This window comes from Sapajus apella, unplaced genomic scaffold, assembly GCF_009761245.1.
Source record: "Sapajus apella isolate SASKATOON/1434 unplaced genomic scaffold, GSC_monkey_1.0 scaffold27, whole genome shotgun sequence".
NCBI lineage: Eukaryota > Metazoa > Chordata > Mammalia > Primates > Cebidae > Sapajus > Sapajus apella.
Window position 1 is genome coordinate 16,764,141 of NW_022436967.1, and position 23,178 is coordinate 16,787,318.

Below are 23,178 nucleotides of genomic sequence, written 5' to 3' on the forward strand. Positions count from 1 at the left end.
AGCCACGAGAATTGGACCAATTTCTTCTAAAATCCTAGTAATGTTGATATTTTGACCTCTCATTAATCAAAATGATCTCCCTTCCAGAAGGTTTTCAATTTACTTTGCCCAGATCCATCTGAGGAATCACTTATCTATGACAGCTGTAGCCTTACAAAATGTATTTCTTAAATCATAAGACTTGAAATTGGAAATTACTCAATTCATGGGCTGCAGAAGTAATGTGTTAGGCATAAAAACATTAATTTCCTTGTAAATCTTCACCAGAGCTCTTAGGTGACCAGGTGCATTGTCAGTGAGCAGTAATATTTTAAAAGGAATCTTTTTTTCTGAGCAGTAGCCCCATAATGGGCTTAAAATATAAGGTGAACCATGATGTAAACAGATGTGCTGTCATCTAGACTTTGTCGTCCCACTGACAGAGCACAGACAGAGATTTGGCATAATTCTTAAGGGCCCTAGAATTTTCAGAATGGTAAATGGGCACTGGCTTCCACTTAAAGTCACCAGCTGCATTTTTCCCTAAGAAGAGACAGCCTGTCATTTGAAACCAGGCATTGACTTCCTTCTGCCTATGAAAGTCCTAGCTAGCATCTTCTTCCCATAGAAGGTCACATGGGAAAATCTGTCGTTTAGTGTAACCACCTTCATCAATTATTCTAGCTTGATCTTCAGTTTGCACTTTTATGTTATGAAGACAAGTTATTTCCCTAAATGTTATGAACCAATTTCTGCTAGCTTCCAAGTTTTCTTTTGTAGCTTTCTCACCTCTCCCAACCTTCATAGAATTGAAGAAAATTAGGGCCTTGCTCTGGATTAGGCTTTAGCTTAGGGGAATGCTGTGGCTGGTCTATCCAGACTATTCATTCAAACTTTCTCCTTATCTGCAATAAAGTGCTTGGCATTTCTACTGTCATTCCTGTGTTCACTGGGGTAACACTTTTAATTTTGTTTAAGAACTTTACCTTTGCATTCACAACCTGGCTGACTGTTTGGCACAAGAGACCTAGCTTTCGGTCTGTCTTGGCTGTTGACACACCTTCCAGCTTTTGACTGAAAGTGAGAGATATGCAACAACATTTAACGATTTTAGTTTGCTGTCCTATATTGGTACAGTTCCTGGTGCCCCAAAACAATTACCGTAGCAAAATCAAAGATTTTTGATAACAGATCATTATAACAGAAATATAGTAATAATGAAAAAGTGAAATATTATGAGAATTACTAAAATATGACACAGAGAAAGTGAGTATATGCTATTGGAAAAATGGCACCTTTAATTTATAAAAAAACAATACATGTGCAACACAATAAAGTGAAGTGCAATAAAACAAGGAATGCTGTATAGGATATGTCTAATGAACTGACAGAAGTGGCAACATTAATTTTTCATGTTAGTAGCGATTGTTTAGCCATTATGTTTGATTTTGATAATTTGTATTTAAAATTTAGTGTTCAATGGATTGAATACATTAATTATAATTAAATAACTAGGTAGTAAGAATGATTTACTATTTTTATGAACCCTGGTATCTTAACTGTTAGAAATATTAAATTTTCTATTAAAATAATATAGTCTTTGTTTTGTTTTTTAAGACAGGTCTCACTTTGTCACCCAGGCTGCAGTGCAGTGCCACAACCACAGCTCACTGTAGCCTTGAACTTCCAGACTTAAGCAATCCTTCCACATTAGCCTCCGAAGTAACTGAGACTACAGGGATGTGCCACCTACCTAGCTAATTATTTTTTTTTTAATTTTTTTTATAGAGACAAGGTCTTGCTATGTTGCCAGGGCTGGTCTCAAACTTCTGGGCTCAAGCAATCCTCCTACCTCAGCCTTCTAGAAGTAATATAATTGGAAAAGTGAATAAAATATTTCTTGCAGAGTAAATTATAACAGCATTAATTGAAGAAAACAAAATGTTCATCAGAAGGGAGTAGTTGAATAAATTGTTACAAGTGTACAGTATATACAGATGTTCAGGAAGATAAAACTGATCTAAATATTCTAATATGGAAAGGTATTCAATTATTTTTTAAATGCATAACTATATGCATATATAAAAATACTAATAGGAAAAAGGTTCTAAGGCATACTCAAATAATTATTGTTAAAGCTGTTACTCTGAGTGGATGGAGTTATACATCATTTTTATTTTCTGTTTGGTAATTTATGTAACAAAAATTTTCTATAACAAGCATGTATTAACTGATTAGAAAAATTTTTAAAGAAGTATCATTATTATTTATGTTACCTTGAACTGCAAGTTTAGGGAATAGAGGAGAATTTTAGGCTTATCTCCATCTGATGTTCCATCATGTTCATTCCAGAGAGGAATAGGCTGCTCTCCACCTAAACGAAAGAGGGGTTTGGGACAATTTTTTTAAAAAAGAAAAAAATAACTATCTTGTGCATTAAAAAAAATCCTCACAAAATACGTATTTTATTTTTACCGACCACTGACACAGAGATCTTTAGCTAAGTTACATTTCACTGAGGCAGATATATGAAAGATAGGGATAATTCTGCATATGTAGGCATTTATTAACAATTTATATTTAATTAAAACACTGTATATAGTATTGAACCAAAGCACATGTTTATATATCTCAGAAAACACATCTGAAGGCAAAAGTAAATTGGACCAATTTCTTCAACCAATAGTGTGACTTTTGTTGCAGGGGCCCTTGTCATGGTCATGAAGTTCCTATTAACAGAACATTTCTTTTTTTTTTTTTTTTTTTGCCTGGGCAATGTGGCATAAAGAAAATAAAGTTCTAATATCTCAATATCTTACTTCTATTTCCACTTCTCTTTTCACTGATTTGAAAACATTCTGCATGCCTATCTTTCAAATATTCTATCTGACAATGATTAATCTTTTTGTACATATGTTTATCATCCCAGGGAGTCTGTATAGGTAGGATGGAATTTTTTTTTCCCTATTAGGGACCACAGATATTATCAGAAGAACTAAGAACCAAATAGATAAAAAGCAGATTTGCTTTGCTTTAAAAGAGAAATTAATCTTTTTTGGGCATTTGAAATTTAGGGGTCAAAATCTATTCAGTTAGTACTATGATAAAAATATATTTTAGTTTTCCACTAGAACAGAAAATAGGAAGAAAATAGAAAGAGGCAGCAGTCAACAGAAGGTACATCCAAGATAAGAACGAGAAAAGATGGACAAGGACATAACTTGGCCCCCTCAAAAAGAATTTTGTACATAAAGATGAATGAATACACCAGAAAGAGAAAGAAAGAATGATATGGATGAAGAGATGGGAAGTAAAGTATTAAGGATTTGTGGATTGGTTATACCACAACATATTAATTAACATATTTTTGGGCCAGGTATGGTGGCTCACACCTGTAATCCAAGCACTTTGGGAGGCCAAGGCGGGTGGATGACATGAGGTCAGGAGTTCGAGATCAGCCTGGCCAACATGGAGAAAACCCATCTCTACTAAAAACAAAAAATTTGCTGGGTGTGGTGGGTGCCTGTAATCCCATCTACTCGGGAGGCTGAGACAGGAGAACTACTTGAACTCAGGTGGCAGAGGCTGCAGTGAGCCAACACGGCGCCAAATCACTCCAGCTTAGATGACAGAGAGAGACTGACTCAAAAACAAAACAAAACAAAAAAACCACATATTTGTATTTTGAAAGAATAGACTATATGTGTCTTTGTACACTTAGTACCTGCCTGCATGCCTGTATCTTTCCTCTCTGAGCTATCCTTCTCTAAAATATATAGCACACAGATTACATTTTCTTTTCTTCAACTTATAATTCAGTATTTCTCTCAGCCTTCTAACTCAAATCTACATTCACCCATCACCTAAGCCTCATCACTGATAACCCTACCCACAGCCATATACATATATGTATGTATTTGTGTGTATATATTACTCTCTCCACCCAACTATCAACTACCCCTTCCCACCCCCATTGTCTCGATCTTCCATCTACCACCCAGCAAAGCTTCCACTGTCTTACATTATGCATTTCATTTCACTGATTTTATAACTTCATTTATATGACTTTTTGTTGCCATATCATTTGGAAATCTCACATTCATTCATTCCTTTGATCCAGCAGTAGATGGTGTTTAGCTTACTTTTCAGTGCTATTCCCAAAACATTAAACTACTGTTCTCTCTGCTTTTCACCATTTGACTTCTAAACCACAGCCTTCTTACACATCTCTGTTCCTTAAGCTCACTTTTCTTAAATGACTTTATCCACTCACTTATGTTCTGTTTGTATTCATTTTTTACTCTTAAGTAGATATGTGTAAATTCTAATACCTAATATTTAAGTGCTTACTGAGTGCCAAGTGCTCTTCTAAGCCCTTTATCACATTTTGTTTATTCATACTCTTTCTGATACACCCTCATCAGCATTTGGTCCTTCCTTCCTATATGATGTTTGCCAAGAAAAATACACATCTTCGTTATATTAATTTATCTACATAGCTATTTCCCTAATTAGAGAATTCTTAAAGGGAAAGGCCATATATATGCAGATCCTAGCAAGCAGTACCTTAGCAAACCCTCGGTGTTTTCCTGAACACAATTATAAAGCACCTGTGTTGCTTGCTGATCCAACTCTTTATCTTCTGTTATTTCTCCAACACACTCTCGTCATCTCTCCAACACACGACACAATTACTGCAAGCCTTTATAATTTTCCTCATACTCCCACAATTCTTATCTCATTCTCAGCAAATAAGTATGTCTTTTGGTCCCAGTTTCTTGCTATTTTGTTTTATCAAACTGTCCCTCTCTTTTGAAATGCAATCAATCATCAAAAAGTAGAACTTATTCAAGCATCAGTTCAAATCATTCCTATGCCTCAATAAGTCTGCCCATGAAGTGTTCTCTTTCTCTTATATTTGTACTACTTAACTTCATCAAAAATTCATTTAAATGTTTCTATTATTATGTGTTCAAATACCTAATGTTCCTAACATAAGTAAAAATTCTATAAGTGTGATAATTTTTACTCACATATCTTTGTAAGTTGCTCATCACTTACTTGGGGGTCATGTTTTTAAAGTTCTGATAAACAACTATGGAATGGATTATAGAATCTTCTTTTATGTTTTCTAAAATACAGTGACAATTTCTACTCTGAAATACAGAATGAGTTATGTTCTAGAGAGAAAAATATTACATAAAGCAATGTCTACATTTTGAGGATTTGTTAGAATACTGCCACTAAAAATTGTTTATGACTATGTATATCTTGACACTTTCTAACAGGATGGGTGAAGTTTAGCTAGAAGAGTTCTTAGTTTCTCTTGGCTCTATAGGCAAGATCACAGTTCAGGTTATTTATTTATTTATTTATTTGAGATGAAGTCTCACTCTGTCTGTTGTCCAGGCTGGAGTGCAGTGGCGCAATCTTGGCTCACTGCAACGTCCGCCTCCCACGTTGAAGCAATTCTCCTGCCTCAGCCTCCTGAGTAGCTGGGATTACAGGCGCGCCACCATACCTGCCTAATTTTTTGTATTTTTAGTAGAGACGGGGTTTCACTATGTTGGTCAGGCTGGTCTTGAACTCCTGACCTCGTGATCTGCCCACCTCAGCCTCTCAAAGTGCTGAGATTACAGGCATGAGCCACCATGCCCAGCCAGTTCAGGTTACCTAGGAGTCATCATGAGATACAACAAACAATAGGTGATCAAATAAGAACAACATGATTCTGATTTTGAAAGCTGGCTGTCTTATCTATTTGTTAAATGAAATAATAAATAGTATTTTCTCTAACAAGAATTAAAAAATGAAGAAAATATGAATCTACTATTATCTATCTATCTATCGTCTATCTATCTACTATCCTTGAGCAGTGTTTTGTAGTTTTCCTTGAAACAGTCCTTCACTTCCATTGTTAGCTGTATTCCTAGGTATTTTATTCTCTTTGAAGCAATTGTGAATGGCAGTTCATTCATGATTTGGCTCTCTTCTTGCCTGCTGTTGGTATACAGGAATGCTGGCAATTTTTGTACATTGCACAATTTTGCTGAAGCTACTTATCAGCTTAAGAAGCTTTTGAGCTGAGATGATGGGGTTTTCTACATATAGAATCATGTCATCTGCAAACAAAGATAATTTGACTTCATCTCTTCCTATTTGTATATACTTTATTTCTTTCTCTTGCCAGACTGCCCAGGACAGAACTTCTAATACTATGTTGAATAGGAGTGGTGAGAGAGCAGGCATCCTTGTCTTCTGCCGTTTTTCAAGGGGAGTGCTTCCAGCTTTTGCCCATTCAGTGATATTGGCTGTGGGTTCGTCATATATATCTCTTACTATTTTGAGGTATGTACCTTTAATACCTAGTTTATTGAGAGTTTTTAACATGAAGGGATGTTGAGTTTTACCAAAGGCCTTTTCTGCATCTATTGAGATAATTGTGTGGTTTTTGTCTTTAGTTCTGTTTACGTGATGAATCATATTTATTGATTTGAACCAACCTTGCATCCCGGGTATGAAGCCTACTTGATTATGGTGGATAAGCTTTTTGATGTGCTTCTGGATTCAATTTGTCAGTACTTTGTCAAGGACTTTTGCATCAATGTTCATCAGGGATTTTGGCCTAAGTTTTCTTTTCTTGTATCTCTGTCAGGTTTAGGTATCAGGATGATACTGGCCTCATAAAGTGAGTTACAGAGGAGTCCCTCCTTTTCATTTTTTTTTGAATAGTTGCAACAGAAATGGTACGAGCTCTTCTTTGTACCTCTGTCCGGATATGAAATTGTAGGTTGGAAATGTTTTTCTTTAAGGATGTTGAATATTGACCCCCAATGTTTTCTGACTTGTAGGGTTTCCACTGAGAGGTCTGCTATTAGGTTGATATGTTTCTCACTGTAAGTGACCTGGCCTTTCTCTCTAGCTGCCCGTAACTTTTTTTCTTTCGTTTCGACCTTGGAGAGTCTGATGATTATGTATCTTGGGGTTGACCTTCTGATGGAGTGTCTTACTGGGTTTTCTGCAATTCCTGAATTTGAATGTTGGCCTATCTTGCCCAGTTGGGGAAGTTCTCCTGGATAATAACCCAAAGTATGTTTTCCAACTTGGTTCCATTTTCCCTGTCTCTTTCAGGTACCCGAATCAGTCATAGGTTTGGTCTTTTTACATAAAAGGTTTTGTTTGTTCCTTTTCATTCTTTTGTCTCTATTCTTATCTGCCTGTCTTATTTCAGAAAGATAGTCTTCAAGCTCTGAGATTCTTTCCTCCACTTGGGTCTGTTGTGCTGATGATATTTGTGACTGCATTGTGAAATTCTCCTGTGGTTTTTTTTTTTGAGACAGAGTTTCACCCTTGTGACCCAGGCTGGAGTGCAATGGCGCGATCTCGGCTCACCGCAACCTCCGCCTCCTGGGTTCAGGCAATTCTCCTGCCTCAGCCTCCTGAGTAGCTGGGATTACAGGCACACGCCACCATGCCCAGCTAATTTTTTGTATTTTTAGTAGAGACGGGGTTTCACCATGTTGACCAGTCCTGTTGTGTTTTTCAACTCCATCAGGTCAGTTATGTTCTTCTCTAAACTGGCTATTGTGCTTATCCACTCCTGTATATTTTGCCATGATTCTTAGCTTCTTTCCATTGGGTTAGAATATGCGCCTTTAGCTCAGTGAAGTTTTTATTACCCACCTTCTGAAGCCTACTTCTGCCAGTTCAGCCATCTCAGCCCAAGCCCAGTCCTGTGCCCTTGCTGGAGAGGTGTTGCGGTCATCTAGAAGAGAACAGGCACTCTGGCTTTTTCAGTTTTCAGCATTTTTGGATTGATTTTGTTCTCATCTTTGTAGGCTTATTTACCTTCAGTTGTTAAGGCTGCTGACCTCTGAAAGGGGGATTTGTGGGGCTTTTTGGTTGATGTTGTTGTTGTTTTCTGTTTTTCTTTTAACAGTGGGGCCACTCTTCCGTAAGGCTGCTGCAGTTTGCTGGGGGTCCACTCCAGACTCTAGTGTTCTCACTTCCTTCTGCACCTGGAGGTAGCAGTGAAGGCTGTGAAACAGCAAAGATGGCAGCTGGCTCCTTCCTCTGGGGCCTTTGCCCCAGAGGGGCACTGAGCTAATGCTTGACCGAACACTCCTACAAGAGGTGTCTGGAGACCTCTGTTGGGAGGTCCATCCAGTCAGGCAGAACAGGGTCAAGGACCTGCTTAAATAAGCAGTCTGGCTGCCCCTTGGAAGAGCAGGAGTGCTGCCCTGGGAGAAACTCCCCTCATCCAGACCACTGGGACTCTGCAGAGCCAGCAGGCTGAAAAGGCTAAGTCAGCTGAACTGCAGAGATAGCAGCTGCCCTGCCCACTAGGGGCTCTATCCCAGGGAGAGATAAGAGTTCTTTGAGTTCGGCCTGTATAGCCCTGGCTGGAGTTGCAGAAATTCCTGCAGGGAGGCCCTGCCCAGTGAGGAGGGATGGACCAGAGTCCCACTTAAAGAACTAATCTGACCACAATCTGGCATAGCAGCTGTGTGGTGGGGAACTCCTCCCAGTCAGGACTGCCCAGAGTCCCTGGAGCAGGCAGGCTAGAACTGCTGCCTCGAACTGGAGAGATGGCGGCTCTCCCTCACCTTGGAAACTTAGTCTGTCTCAGGCAGTCTTCAGCCTTCTGCTGCTGGCCAGCTGGAATTCCAGGCCAGTGGTTCTTAACTTATGAGTTGCCTTGGGAATGGGGCCTGTAAAATGACACTGCTTGGCTCCCTGGATTCAGCCTCCTTCCTAGGGGAATTCGTGGATGCATTTCCTGCCTTGCTGGAATTCCCAGGGCTGAAGTATGCAAAACTCCTGTGTCTCTGTGTGGTGAATGGCTGCTTCACCGAGACTTGCACAACTCTGTGCTTCCAAACGAAGGCCCTGGTGGTGTGGACTCATGAGGGGAATCACCTGATCCTTGGACCACAAAGATTTGTGGGAAAAGCCTGGTTTCCTGGGAGGGGTCACACAATCACTCACAGCCTCCCTTGCCTGTGGGTTGGGGCTCCCTGGCTCTTTGCTGCTCCTGGGTAGGCCATTGCCCTATCCTGCTTTTCCTCAACCTCCATGGGTGGAGCGGTCCGCCTAATCCGTACCAATGCAAGTCATTCCCAATGCAAGAAACTGAATACGTCAGTTGAAAGTGCAGAATTAACTCACCATTTTCATTCTTCCACTCTTCTGTGTGAGCGTCGTGGACCACAGCTGCTTCTAATCAGCCATCTTGGTCCACCATCCTACTTTTGTGTCAATCAAGTTTACTTCATATTACAGCATAAATATGTAAGTTTAAGTGCATCATATCCAGTATACTTGATTAAGCTATCAACTTGCTTAAGCTATTTTGAAATTATAGCTAGCCTGATATTTTTTTGAAAAGTATTAGCATGACTTAACAAAGACTATGTTTAAGAAGCGTTATTAAAGAGTTCATTTCCTAAGGGAGACTATACTAACTAGAAAACATCAGGTATATTCTTTGGATTAGCCTTTGGGGTATCAGTTTCTTTAGGCTTCTTTCCTACCCTTAAGTTAGGTACCACAATTTTCTTGTGTTTGGGTACCTCTCCTGATTTCCATGATTTACTGAAGTATATTCTCAGAGGTACCAAGAGATCCTCCATTAGTTCTTTCAGATAACTTGGATGTGTCTAATTTGGACCTGTAGATTTATATACAAGTTGGTTGGACAGGCTTATTATTTCTCTAGTTATTCTCATATAATGGCAAATATCTCATCAATTTCCATTTTCCTAATATTCTTGCTTTTTTGTTATCCTTTTCATTTGGTTAAAAGCAGATTCTTTTTCAATTTTCACTTACCTAAGTTGAGTAAAATCTTCATGTTATATTACCTAACAGTACACTTCCTTAACACACTATTTTCTTCTTATAGTCTAAATGTAAGTCTTTCACTTTTTCATATTCTCTTAAATCATTTTGCTAAACAAATAAATGTTTTAACATATCTGAAATAATCTTAGATTTTTACATTGTTTAGCATAATTTCACTTTGTGTATTGTAATATTAATACTCTAAACATCTAGAGCTTTGTGAAGATTCACATCTGTCTAATTTTTCTTATAGTCAAATTGTTTTACAAAATGAAAATAATGGCTTAGTGTCTATTCATTTGATAATCCATCTCTGAAGATAAAACTGTTGATGAATGAGCATACCTTAAAGGACTATTTGTTTTGTGTTTGTCTATCACTACCTTGAATACCTTTTATCTAGTTTCAGAAAGAAAAGTTTAAAATTTCAAAGTAAAAGCTCAACCACTTACAAAACATAATGCACAATAATTATAGTTTATGGAACCATCAGACACTATTATGTTAGTCGCATTAATTCCACAGTTTTTTTTTTTAATGTCTTTATCAATTGAATATATATCTTGCCCAATTCTAAGAAGGTAACTTCCTTATATGCTTCTAAGATGGTCGTATACACTCAGAAATAGGTCTTTTCTATTTACTTGATCAGTCAGTGCTCACTTACATCTTTCTGAAACCCAAGCATTCCTAAAAGTCCTTCATGGACAAATAAGGTAATCAATTTTTCCAAAAAAGTATTTTCTTAACAAACTTGATGACTGTTATGAACATTAGTCTTCCTACATAATAAAAAATGTCCTAACACTAAATGTAACATGATGGAAAATCATGAAGAAGAATACAAGAAAAAATAAGGAAAACAACTAAAGATTATAGGAGAGGGAGGAAGCAATACAGAGATCAGAGTACTGAGAAATTAGAGCTACAAGGGTTCAAAGTAATCCCTCTCAATATTCTGTTATGTTCTTTGGCCTTGATAGAATAACAGAATACCTATGCTCCACCAGGCTCTGTGGCCAGGTAAATCCTATGTGATTTACACTTTAGCTATTTTCTCAAGGTTCATGGCTGTCACTAAAGTCAGAAAGAAATGGTTCAAGGAGCAAATCTAGCCACTCCTTTGGCACCATCATCTGATTCTCTAAGAGTGAATAGCAAGTCTTCATGGTTACCAATATTAATTTTCAATCCTCTTTCTCCATCTTATTCTTCATAGACCTTGAGATATACTTGTATATCTCCTGACTATAAGCTAAAGGTTAAGAAAAGGCTTTCTCTTTAATCAAAACTACCTTAAGAGAGGCTTACCAACTGACAGTCTGATACTAGGAACTCTAAAACACTTGTTTTTTACCATAAGAAATACAAGATTAGTTCATGTAAGAGTCTATTTTTTAATTATATATTTTTTCAGTAATAAAAGCATCTTGAAAATATTTTTTAGAACTCTTTAAGTTTACCAGCTTTATATATTCTTAACAACATTCCTATCAGAAAAAAAATGTCATAATATGATTTTAACCAGGCAAATAGGCCACATCAAAACTTGTGTATGCTCCCCAAGTTAAGGCTTCCCCAGTGGCAGAGAGGAATTTTACTATATATTTATCTCTTCCTTTTACTATATATTTATCTCTTCAACCATTTTCAGAAAAACTCCATGGCTACCAATGATTTCATCTTTTAAGACTTAACTTGTAAAATTCTACAGCTCTACTGGGCTTCTTCAGTATGATCATTAACCTCAAATGCAACCAGAACCAGCCCAGGAGAACCAAGGAAACCTGTTTTTCACACAGCTGCTACATAATTTAGTTCCTGCATCCAAGGTGCACTGTCCTCCTTCACAGCTTTATCAAATACTGGTACATATGTTCTGCCTGCATCCTCTCTACCTCTCCGTTCTTGCCAAACTAGACTTTATTCTTAAGATTTGCGATATGAATTCTTTTGAGAAGCCTTTTCTGATTCTTTAGATTAGCTTCTCCTACGATACAAACTCATAACACCCTGTTCTTGTCATTTACAGCACTCATCAAAATTGTAATTGAATACCTGGATACATAATAAATTTGTTACATGAATGAATTAATCCATGAGCATAAAGGAAAACTCTTTTTGATGCCAATTTATGATTGTGGCTTAAATATTCTTTTAACATGGTAACATTCATACTGAAAATACTCAGCATGAAGAACTGTTATACAGAGTCAACTTTTCAGCCCAATTCCTCTTAACACTTTATCTTGTGAAAAATGTACAGCAATGACTAAGCCCAACTGTAAGCCATTCTTGAGGCATAGCAAAAATATAACAAGGGTTTCTACAGACAATTTACCATACAGCCAGCAAATAGCCATCACCTGGTATAGATGAAAGGTTGAAATCTTAGTAGTTAGCTAATTGTTGTTCCCAAATGAGTATGATTAATTTGGTTAATAGACATACTGTAAGCTTTTCTTTTTTGAGGGTGAAATATAAAGGAGCTTTCTAAAGTTTATGAATCTTAAATGTATACATTGCACATGACAAAAATGATAAGCAAAGACTGTAGATGGAAAAACCAGAAAAGGAATGCATAGTTTCTTAGGAGTTATTTGACAATTATATCTAAATGCAATGATCAATACTTATACCACAGACACATGGGACATCACACAGTCAATGAGAATAAAAACCTACAGTTATGCTATAAGGTACTAGATCATCTTACCAGAAACTTTTTGTATTACTTCATTAACTTCCTTCATAAACACTTTCTGTACAAATACCAAGTGGTTTAGAAGATCAGTTGTAAGATTATGTTCAAAGGAACCAACCTGCCAGACAAAATCATATTAGATTAATACTGATTATATTAGCTTTACACTTTTTTCTTACATAAATCATCCAAAACTGAAGAAAAAGAGATAATTATCTATATATGATTTGAAATCAATATATTGAAGAAAAGTTAAAAATATTCAGAGTTCTTAATACATTACTGGCCAGACACTGTTATGAGCCACTCCCAAAATGGTTTTTGTTCTTTAGTAACAGTAGTTTAATAAGGTGTGAGATATCTGGGGAGCAAATGAAAGTTACACATTTAACTTGTTAATTTTGAAATTAAATTTTCTCCTAGAGTAAAATTTATTTTTAATGATCACTCTTCTGGCCTTAGAATCATAGGCAAGTTTAGTAAAAATAGATTTATTTATTTATTTGTTTATTTTTTGAGACAGAGTCCTGGTCTGTCACACAGGCTGGAGTGCAGTGGTGCTGTCTCAGCTCACTGTAATCTTTACCTCTCAGGTTCAAGTGATTCTCGTGCTCAGCCTCTTGAGTAGCTGGAACTACAGGCACCCACCACTATCACCATGTTGGCCAGGCTGGTCTCAAACTCCTGGTCTCAAGTGATCCGCCGGCCCTGGCTTCCCAAAGTGCTGGGATTACAGGTGTGAGCCACTGTGCCCAGCCAAAAGTAGACTTATTTAATCAAATATATGTTTAATGATCATCTACTTTATGTACCATGTTAGGTGATAAGGATACAGCTATGAATAAAAATCAACAAAATTCTGGGTTTCAGGCTTATATTTGAGTGAGTTAGCAAATCACCAGAGATACCCAATTAAGGTTTAATATTAATGCCCTATGATTAGTAGAAGGCATTAAATTTCTTGTACTATTTTCAGATGTGTTTATTTCAGGCCATAGTAAAATAGGCAACTCTAAGAGGGGTGCAATTTTAGATTCTCTGAAATGGTTAAAATTAAATACATTTTGTACTAAATTTGGGATTGTGTTCTGCCTCATTACAAACTTATACCTTTCTAATACCTAGTATTAGCAAGGAATTATACAGTACACTGTATGTGTATTTTCTTTTAAATGGAACATTAATAATAGTATTACTAAACCAGAGCCTGGGGCTTTTAGTTTTCAGAGTAGAAAGCACAAGTGGAATATACTTTAAAATATTTTAAGTAAATCTTTGACTTGTTAGAACTGAACACTATATATTTTTTTTTTTTGTACACTCTACAGAAATCCCACTCTGTTCCATGGCAAGCAGGGCCTAAGAAGATAAGTTAAACTTAAATATGTCCCCCATAGTATTTCTATCAGAGAACCCAGGGAGCATTCTTATAGACGCTCAGGTTCTTGAGAACAAAATTTACGAAACAAATAGCACATTGCTTTTTCATAAGGTTGCAGCTGTTTCTGACAAACTGACAAGGTAAGCTGAGACACAGCACACTGTGCCTGGTGGGAGACCACTGAGGTGTGACTCCTGCCTCTCTCAGTTAATAGCTAGGAGACTTAAGGAAAAGTGTTTACTTCTCCGCTTCAAGTTTATATCCAATTAGGAAAATAATAGATGAGCTGCTTACCACAAATCAAATGAAAAATGTATCCAAATGCTTTTTAAACTTTTGACAGCTATACAGTAAAAAGTGAACAAATTATGATGGAATTTGTATTATGCTACTTTCAACTTAACCTTAGTAAAGAAATTAGTCTAAGTCTATTTTATCTTTCAATATGACCTTTAGATTATCATTAATCATTACGTATATCTGTATGAATTATGTTACATTGCTAAGGCTTAGTTTCCTCACTTAAAAATGAGAACAAATATTTCTACCTCATAGGATTGATTTAAGCACTGCAGAAGTCAATGTGTATAAAGCACATAATGAATGTTAGCTGTGATTTGCTTTTTTATAATCATTTGACTATGAAAATATTGCAAAGATGGAAGTTAAATCCAATGTAAGAAATATAAACCGAAATATCACTAATACATATTTTTAAAAGCATGTTTAAATAACACTAAAGGGTAGTCAGAGTAACAAGACACAAAAACACACATACACCCACACACAGTCTTGATTTAGTATAGAATTCTTCAGTGAAAACAAATGATTTTAAGACTTTACCTTAAAAGTTTGGATTACTATATATTTTGGTATATCTAAATCTTGAAGACTTCTAAGTTACAAAGAGTAAGAAAATTTTAAAATAAACTTACTTCTGCCACACAACGTAGATAATTTCCCTGTAAATAATAACCTTGTTTAGAAGGCAGTTCATCTATACTCCACACCTGATCCGAATAACTATCATGTTCTTCCATTATGTATTTCCCTGACATGGTAACAGGAGGAAGGTTAAGACTGGCAGAAGGAGGAATGGTTGACATATCTGTGGCAGAAACTTTTGAAGTAAAACGCAATCTGTGATTTGGCAGCTCAAATGTAAATCTTGTCTGTGCACCTGTGAGAAATGAGAAGTTATTGTTCATGCTAGTGTTCATTTACTCATTCATTCCTCCCCTTTTCAAAAAAGGGTATCTAAGAAAAATGCATGGATATTCCCAAACCTATCTTAAAATATATGAAAGGATATTTTAAAGTTGCTTATAAAATATTGCCTATCTTTAAATATGCAAGTCAATCAGCAAGTATTATTAAGCCAGTATTATTTATTAAGGCTGGCAGTGTGTTAGGCACTAGAAAAACACCTATGTTCTTTATTTCATAGAAGGTAGAACAGAAAGTGCCCTTATTATAGAAGAATTATAATGAGAAAATTAATCAAGTTTAAAAAAATCTCCCAGTACACAGTGCTTTATTCACAGAGAATAGTTAGTGGTTAACAATGTGTCTACTGATCCTGATTCAGTGTGGAAAAAGCAAAAATTGTCAAATCAATTAAATGGTACTCACTGAAATGTTCATTAAGTATAAAGTTATACAAACATGTCTCTTTGACCTTAATAATTATTCATGGGACCATTAATCAAATAATATGTTATGAATTTTAGTTTACTCTTGACCTTAAACACTTAAATCAATAATCTGGCACATAATTGTTCAAACAAATATAAATATACAATCTTCACTATTAGGCAGTCCATATTTCTCCAACTGTTTATGAGGGCATGAAGAGAAGCCTTATTAAAATCAAGATCTATTACTACCCTTTATACATGTAATGTACATACACATGCTCCTTTCAGACCAACAAAATCTACTGATATTCTTCTGTAGGTTACCAATTGTCTCCACTCAAACATATCGAATTGCCTATTTAGCCTACTATGTAATTTATTACATATTTCTATTGCTCTCAACTGAACCAGAAATAATTCTTTTTTCAAAATACTAATCAAGGATCAGCTCTTAAATGTGACATTCACTACATTTATTAACTATAATGTTTGCACCTGGAATGAATTAGCCAAAAACAGAAAAATATTCACCAACTGGGGCATCTGTGAATGGCCAGATGAGTCATGACTGCCCTGATCTCTTCTTACTACTCTAACCAGGAGACTCCTTGACTATCATTTACAAGCTGCAAGGGATGGGGACTGTCTACCACTGTTGCTACCACCACTACTATTGCTAGCACACCACCAAATAAAACCACCAAGACTGCAGCAATCCTAGGCCTTGGTTACTGAGTCATCCCTTATTACTAGTACAGTAATTCTTTTACTGCTTTTATCCCTTTCCTTCAATTTCAGTAAGAATTTTGGGTTCTTACTTCTCTGGATATTTAACAATATGCTTAACTCTAGGATCCTAAACTGTCTATCTGGCTTTTGACTTGCTGCTTCTGTTGATCCTTGTATCATGGGTACCCTGAATAAATGGCCAAATGTGTTTAACTTATTGTCAGCCCTGGACTCTAATCTTAAGGCCTAAGACTTCTGACTCTTGTCAAATCTGGAAACTTACTTTAAAATGCTTCTGGTTCTGGTAATATAAAGGTCTAAATGTTCAGAAAAACTGCTCTTAAAAAAGAGAGCCTAAAATGCTAGGGATGGTAGCACATATACAGTAGTCTCCCTTTATTTGGGGAAGATGTGTTCTAAGATCCCCAGTGGATGCCTGACACTATGGATAGTACCAAACCCTATAAATAATATGTTTTTTCCTCTACATACATTCCTATAAAATTTAATTTATAAATTAGGCATGACAAGAGATTAACAACAATAACAAAATAGAACAATTATACTGTAACAAAAGTTATATAAATATCTTTGTAAATATGGTCTCTCTCAAAATATCTTATTGTATGTAGTATTTTTGGACCACAGTTGACCACAGATAACTGAAACGTGAAGAGACAAACACATGAATAAGCGGGGACTACGGTATACACATATAAATATGTACGTTTGTGTATATATAGATATATATGTATATATGTATATATATTTTTAAATTATATTAACAGAATAAAGGAGAAAATATATTTTCATTTCATTAGATACAGAACAAAGTATCTGATTACATTCACCAATAATTCTTCATAGAAACTCTTAGCACAGTGGGAAAGTAAGTACATTTTGTTAACCTGATAGCAGAAACCTACAACAGACATCAGATTCATTCATGTAACGTTGAGTCCTTTAAGAAAATGGGACAAGGCAAGCACAATAAGGCAAGAAAAAAAAAGTTGAAAAGAAACAAAAGTATCATTGTTTACTGTTTAAACAGTATGACTGTCTATAGACACAACTCCTAAGAATCTACAACTTATTGGTAATAATAGTTTAATGTGGTTGCTGAGTATCAGATTAACATTAAAGCATCAAGCACATTTGTACAGACTACCAACAATTGAGAAAAATGCAACTTTACAAAAGATAACATTTGTAATTGCTACAACACAATATACCTGGATATCAAAATAAATAAATACATCTTGCAAAAGATGCACAAAAATCTTGAAGTAGAAAAATTTTAAATTTTATATAGAAAATTAAAGAAGACCTAAACAACAGAAAAATAAGACTTAGGAATAGGAAGGTTGAATATTGTTTAGTTGTCATTTCTCCTCAAATAAATCTATAGATTCAATTAAGTTCCTATAAAAATCTAAACAGCCTTTTTCAGGGAACTTAACAAACTGATCCTAAAATATTTATGAGGCCAGGCACAGTGGCTGATGCCTGAAATCCCAGCACTTTGGGAGACCAAGGCAGGCAGACAGCTTGAGGCCAGGAGTTGGACACCAGCCTGGGCAAACATAGTGAAATCCCACCATCTCTACAAAAAATTTAAAAATTAGCTGGACATGGTGGTGCATGTCTATAGTCCCAGCTACTCACAGGGCGAGATTAGAGGATCACTTGAGGTCAAGGCTGCAGAGAGCTGTAATCACACCACTGCCCTCCAGCCTGGGCAACAGTGAGACCCTATCTCAAAAAAAAAAAAAATAATAAAATAAAATAAAATGTATATGAAAGAGCAACAAAAAGACCCAGGACAATTCCTCAAAAAGAAAAAGTCAGGCAGCAGCATGACACTGGTACAAAGAGATCAATGAAGCAGAATAGAAAACTCAGAAGTAGATTCCCACATTAAAAACAACACTTAGGGCCGGGCACGGTGGCTCACGCCTGTAATCCCAGCACTTTGGGAGGCCGAGGCGGGTGGATCACGAGGTCAAAAGATCGAGACCATCCTGGTCAACACGGTGAAACCCCATCTCTACAAAAACTCAGCTGGGCATGGTGGCGCGTGCCTGTAATCCCAGCTACTCAGGAGGCTGAGGCAGGAGAATTGCCTTAACCCAGGAGGCGGAGGTTGCGGTGAGCCGAGATCGCGCCATTGCACTCCAGCCTGGGTAACAAGAGCGAAACTCCATCTCAAAAATAAATAAATAAATAAAAATAAAAATAAAAAAATAAAAAAAACCAACACTTAATATGTGACTAATTTTTGGACTATATATCACTGAAAAAAAGAATAAAATAATCAATAAGTGATGCTGAGATCATTGGTTACATACAATGGTCACTGGTTATATACTACCCCATGCCAAATCTAAGAATAATCGATTAAGCTAGATTAAAAACTTAAATTTGGATAGCAAAACTCAAAACATTCAAGAGAAAAGTGTAACAGAATATCTTTATTATCTTAGGAAGAGAAGGATTTCTTCAGGACATAAAAATATACATCATACAGGAAAAATACTGGTAAATTCAATTACATCAAAATGAAGAATGTCTGCCGATCAAAAGAAAAAGTTAAATGACAGCCTCCAACTAGGTGACAACATATAAACATATAATAACGAAGAGTTAATATACAGAATTTTTTGAAGAATTCTTGTGAATCAAGAAAAATACAAATGACTCAATGGTAAAATAAGCAAAAAAAAAAAAAACCCATCAACTGGTATTTTATATAAACAAACATGTCAGGAGCTCTTAATAAAATAAAAAAAAATCCTAGTTAAAAAATGTGAGACTCTTTAGCCAGGTATGGTGGCAGGTGCCTGTAATCCCAACTACTTGGGAGGCTAAGCCAGGAGAATCACTTGAACCCAGGAAGCAGAGGTTGCAGCGAGCTGAGATCGTGCCACTGTACTCCAGCATGGGCGACAGAGTGAGACTCCGTCTCAAAAAGAAAAAAAATATGAGATTCCATATAAACAAAGTTCAAAACAGCTAAAAGCAAACGTTAAATCATTTATGAGTATACACATGTATGGTAAAGCTATATGGGAAAGCAAAGGAATGGGTAAGACAAAATTCATTATGGTAGTAATTCCCTGAGAAGTGAAGACTTTTTTTTTTTTTTTTGAGATGGAGTCTCACTATGTTATGGAGGCTGGAGTGCAGTGGCAAGCTCTCAGCTCACTGCAACCTCCGCCTCCTGGGTTCAAGTGATTCTGCCTCGGCCTCCTGAGTAGCTGGGATTACAGATGTCTGCCACCATGCCCAGTTAGTTTTTGTATTTTTTAGTAGAAATGGGGTTTTGCCATGTTTTCCAGGCTGGTCTCAAAGTCCAGACCTCAGGTGATCCACCCGGCTCAGCCTCCCAAAGTGCTGGATTACAGGCATGAGTCACTGCGCCAGCCAAAGAAGGCTTCAAAGTATTGGTAATGTGCCAATTCTAGGTTGTATTGTGGGTTGGTGAGTTCACAGTACTTATTTTTTTAAATGTGCATGTATAATTTACACGCTTTTGTATATATGATAAATTTCATAAATATTAAAAGCAAGGAATTTTGAGATAAGATATATTAATATAAGGGTCACAAAACCATACAGAAGTAGCTATTTTGAAGAAATAAAATTACCTCTGACTTGAGCTAAATGAACCCGATGTGAAAATAAGCCAAGTTATTCAGTCTATTAAAAACTTAACAGATGTAGAAATGGGTTAATTTATTCAACTGAAGTTTAAATTGGAGAAATGGCCTCCATAGTTGAATAAATTTATGGAGTTCAAAAGAGTTCATTCTGGCCATTCAAGGTATTGGGGTGGGGGATCGATATTTTTGCTTGACTGGAGAACATCATTAATGAACTTTAAATGTTACAATCAAAATTACTTATAATATCTATAAAGCCAAATTTATCTTTTTATCAAAATATTACTGATTTCTCAAACAAATCATAAATTTTGAGACTGAATTCTGAATTCAATATTACCTGTCATTCCATGACTTCTCATTCTTCCCATCTTGTATTCTGCTTTCAGAGACGGTAAAAGTGCTGCTCCAATGGCTATACCATCTAACATGGCACTGAATTTAAGAACAATAGGCTTCTTTTCTAAGCCTTCTGGTAGCTGAGGAAATTCATTTGTTTCAACAGGAGTTTGATTAACGCTTGTTGGGGTTTTTTCAGAAGGTAGTGGGGTTGCAATATCTTCTTTTACAGGCTGTGGGCTAGAAAGCAAAAAAAAATAATTAAAAAACACAAGAGCTACCATTTTATTGTAGAAAATCATTAGATTTCTCAATGAAAAAGAGCAAATATATACTGTGAATAGATGTTTTCTTTCCAATATCAGATCATATTCATACTTTCTAAAACAGCTGTTAAACAATGATGATATGGAAAAGTGTTCAAGAAGAAGTAGTAACAATATAATACTCCTAGAATGTTATACTGCCAAGGCAATTTATATTATTATTGCAAAACTGGGATTTAAACTCAGATTTGTCTGATTCCAAATTCTGTGTCTTAGCCTTTACACACTACTATTGATATTATCATCACTACTTCTACCACTGTTAATAACAACAACACCAACCCCTACAATAACAATAATAATTTGAGTGCCAGATACTGTTCTTAGTGCATTGTGTGTTTTGTCTCATTTATCTCACTTTAAGTAGGTACTATTATCTCAACTTTGCAAATGAAAAAGTCTAGCTAGAAAGTGTTTGTGAAACTAGGATTCGAACCCAATCAGTCTGACTCCAGGGTCTGATTTTTCAACTACGACACTCTACTGACAATATGTTATAATAAAGAAAAGTTCCTTGGAATATTTTAAAACTAAAATTTAAGTAAACATTCTAGATTCCATATTTCTGTTCAGAGGAAAAACATTCAACTTTTTACTACTTAGTCAACTTTAAGCCATGACTAAATATTATATCAGAATTAAAGATTTAGATAGAAAAACTGGAAAAAGCAGCTTTGAGACACCCTCAAGAGACACATTAATGTTTTCCCACATTACAGAATGTGGGAAATAAAATATAAGACAAGTTTTTAACCTTTTACATGCATTTTTTAATTTTTTTGAGATGGAGTTTCACTCTTGTTGCCCAGGCTAGAGTGCAATGGTGCAATCCTGGCTCACTGCAACCTCCACCTCCGGGGTTCAAGCAATTCTCCTGCCTCAACCTGCCAAGTAGCTGAGATTACAGGCACCTGCCACCATGTATATTGATTAGTTTTTGGAGACCAGGAATAAAGCTCAGCAGTGAAGATGCATGAACAAGGTTATAAACACGGGGAATAAAGGTTAATGCTCAAATTTACTGTCCTTTAAAATATTTATGTGGCATGGTCAAATGCTCCCTTGGGGCATAAATGACCACTACTATACTTTCTTAAACCTGTGCAGTCATAAATTTCAATGAATTCAAAGTAAACAAGGATTGATATGATCCTGGAATTCATCAATTTGCTTTTTATTAGTACCTGTTGTAATACACACAAATCTTTAGGATCTCTTAAGTTTTGTTTATGCAATATGGAACACTGACAATTGCACTGATGACACTGTACTTTAATGCTATCAAATGTTATTCTCACATGATCACGACTGGCTAGTCTCCACTTGCTCCACTGTCCATAATGGTCGATACTTAGAGGTAACTCTTCATCTCCCTCCAAACTTTTGCTAATGCAGCAAAGAATACCCTGAAGTAGTATACATAATCACAGAAAGTTAACAAATAAAATAACTTACGCTGTAGAAGGTTGTCTGATTAGGTCTGAGATTTGTTTAGATAATTGGTGAGAACTTCGAACCATCATGCTATGCAAGGTGGCAGGGTGCTGAGGAATGTTTATGCTGATAGCTCCTACTTTGAACACGGCAGCATTGTTTGTCTTCAGCCCTCTCTGGGCACTGTAGAGGGCTTGGGACTTGGCAATACTACATTTCACTACAGTTCTATCAATAGAGAGAAAGAGGACCATTAACATACAGCCAAGTAAAGAGAAATTTTGAAAAGATATTGACAGCAAGAAAAATACTTATAAATTTGAGAGGTCTTCAAAAAGTTCATGGAAAATTATATTATAAAAAAGCTATGTGTAGATTTTGGAATCATTTTGCACCAAAATAAACTCATATTAACTTGCTAAAACATCTGAACAGGATCTTGTTTAATGTACCAACAAGGACAAGACATCAGTTTGACAGAGCCCCTAACAAAACAACATTAATTCTGCTAAAATTGAAGCAAGAACAAGCATCAAGTTTATTGTGAAGCTTGGGCAGAATAACAAAATCACTGATGCTTTACAAAAAGCCTTTGGGAACACTATCCCAAAGCAATTAGCAGTTTACAAATGGATCTTAAGAAGGGACAAGACAATGTTGATGAAGTCCACAGTGGCAAACCAAACATCAATTTGCAGAGAAAAATTTTATCTCCTTTGTGCCTAATTGAAGAGGACCAACAATTAAAAGCACAAATAACAGTCAACACCACAGACAACTTCAATTAATTCAGCTTACACAATTCTGACTAAAAATTCAAAATTGAGCAAACTTTTCCATTCGATGGGTGCCAAAACCATTGTTCCCAGATCAACTCCAAATAAAAGCAGAGCTTTTCAAAATTTTAAATAAGTGAGATCAAGATCTGGAAATATTTCTTCAAAGAATTGGAATAGGAGATGAAACATGGCTTTACCAGTACAATACTGAAAATAAAGTATAATCAAAGCAATGGCTACAAGAAGTGGAAGTGGTCCAATCAAATCAAATTGGATCAGTCATGGCTGGGCACAGTGGCTCACACCTGTAATCCCAACACTTTGAGAAAGTGAGGTGAGCAGATTGCTTGAGCTCAGGAGTTTGA

General features: G+C 36.1%; 1 protein-coding gene across 12 annotated transcripts in view; it reads right to left on the minus strand.

Annotated features, from left to right (window-relative positions):
• Window positions 1-23,178, minus strand: part of KIAA1109 (KIAA1109 ortholog) — a 215,319-nt gene that overhangs the window by 54,568 nt on the left and 137,573 nt on the right. For all 12 annotated transcript variants that reach the window (XM_032292381.1, XM_032292387.1, XM_032292382.1 and 9 more), the window contains 5 exons: window positions 22,056-22,262; window positions 20,276-20,514; window positions 14,843-15,087; window positions 12,539-12,644; window positions 2,256-2,353 (listed from right to left, as the gene is read on the minus strand). In XM_032292381.1, the coding sequence (XP_032148272.1) occupies window positions 2,256-2,353; window positions 12,539-12,644; window positions 14,843-15,087; window positions 20,276-20,514; window positions 22,056-22,262 (895 nt within the window). The remainder of the gene's footprint in view (window positions 1-2,255; window positions 2,354-12,538; window positions 12,645-14,842; window positions 15,088-20,275; window positions 20,515-22,055; window positions 22,263-23,178) is intronic.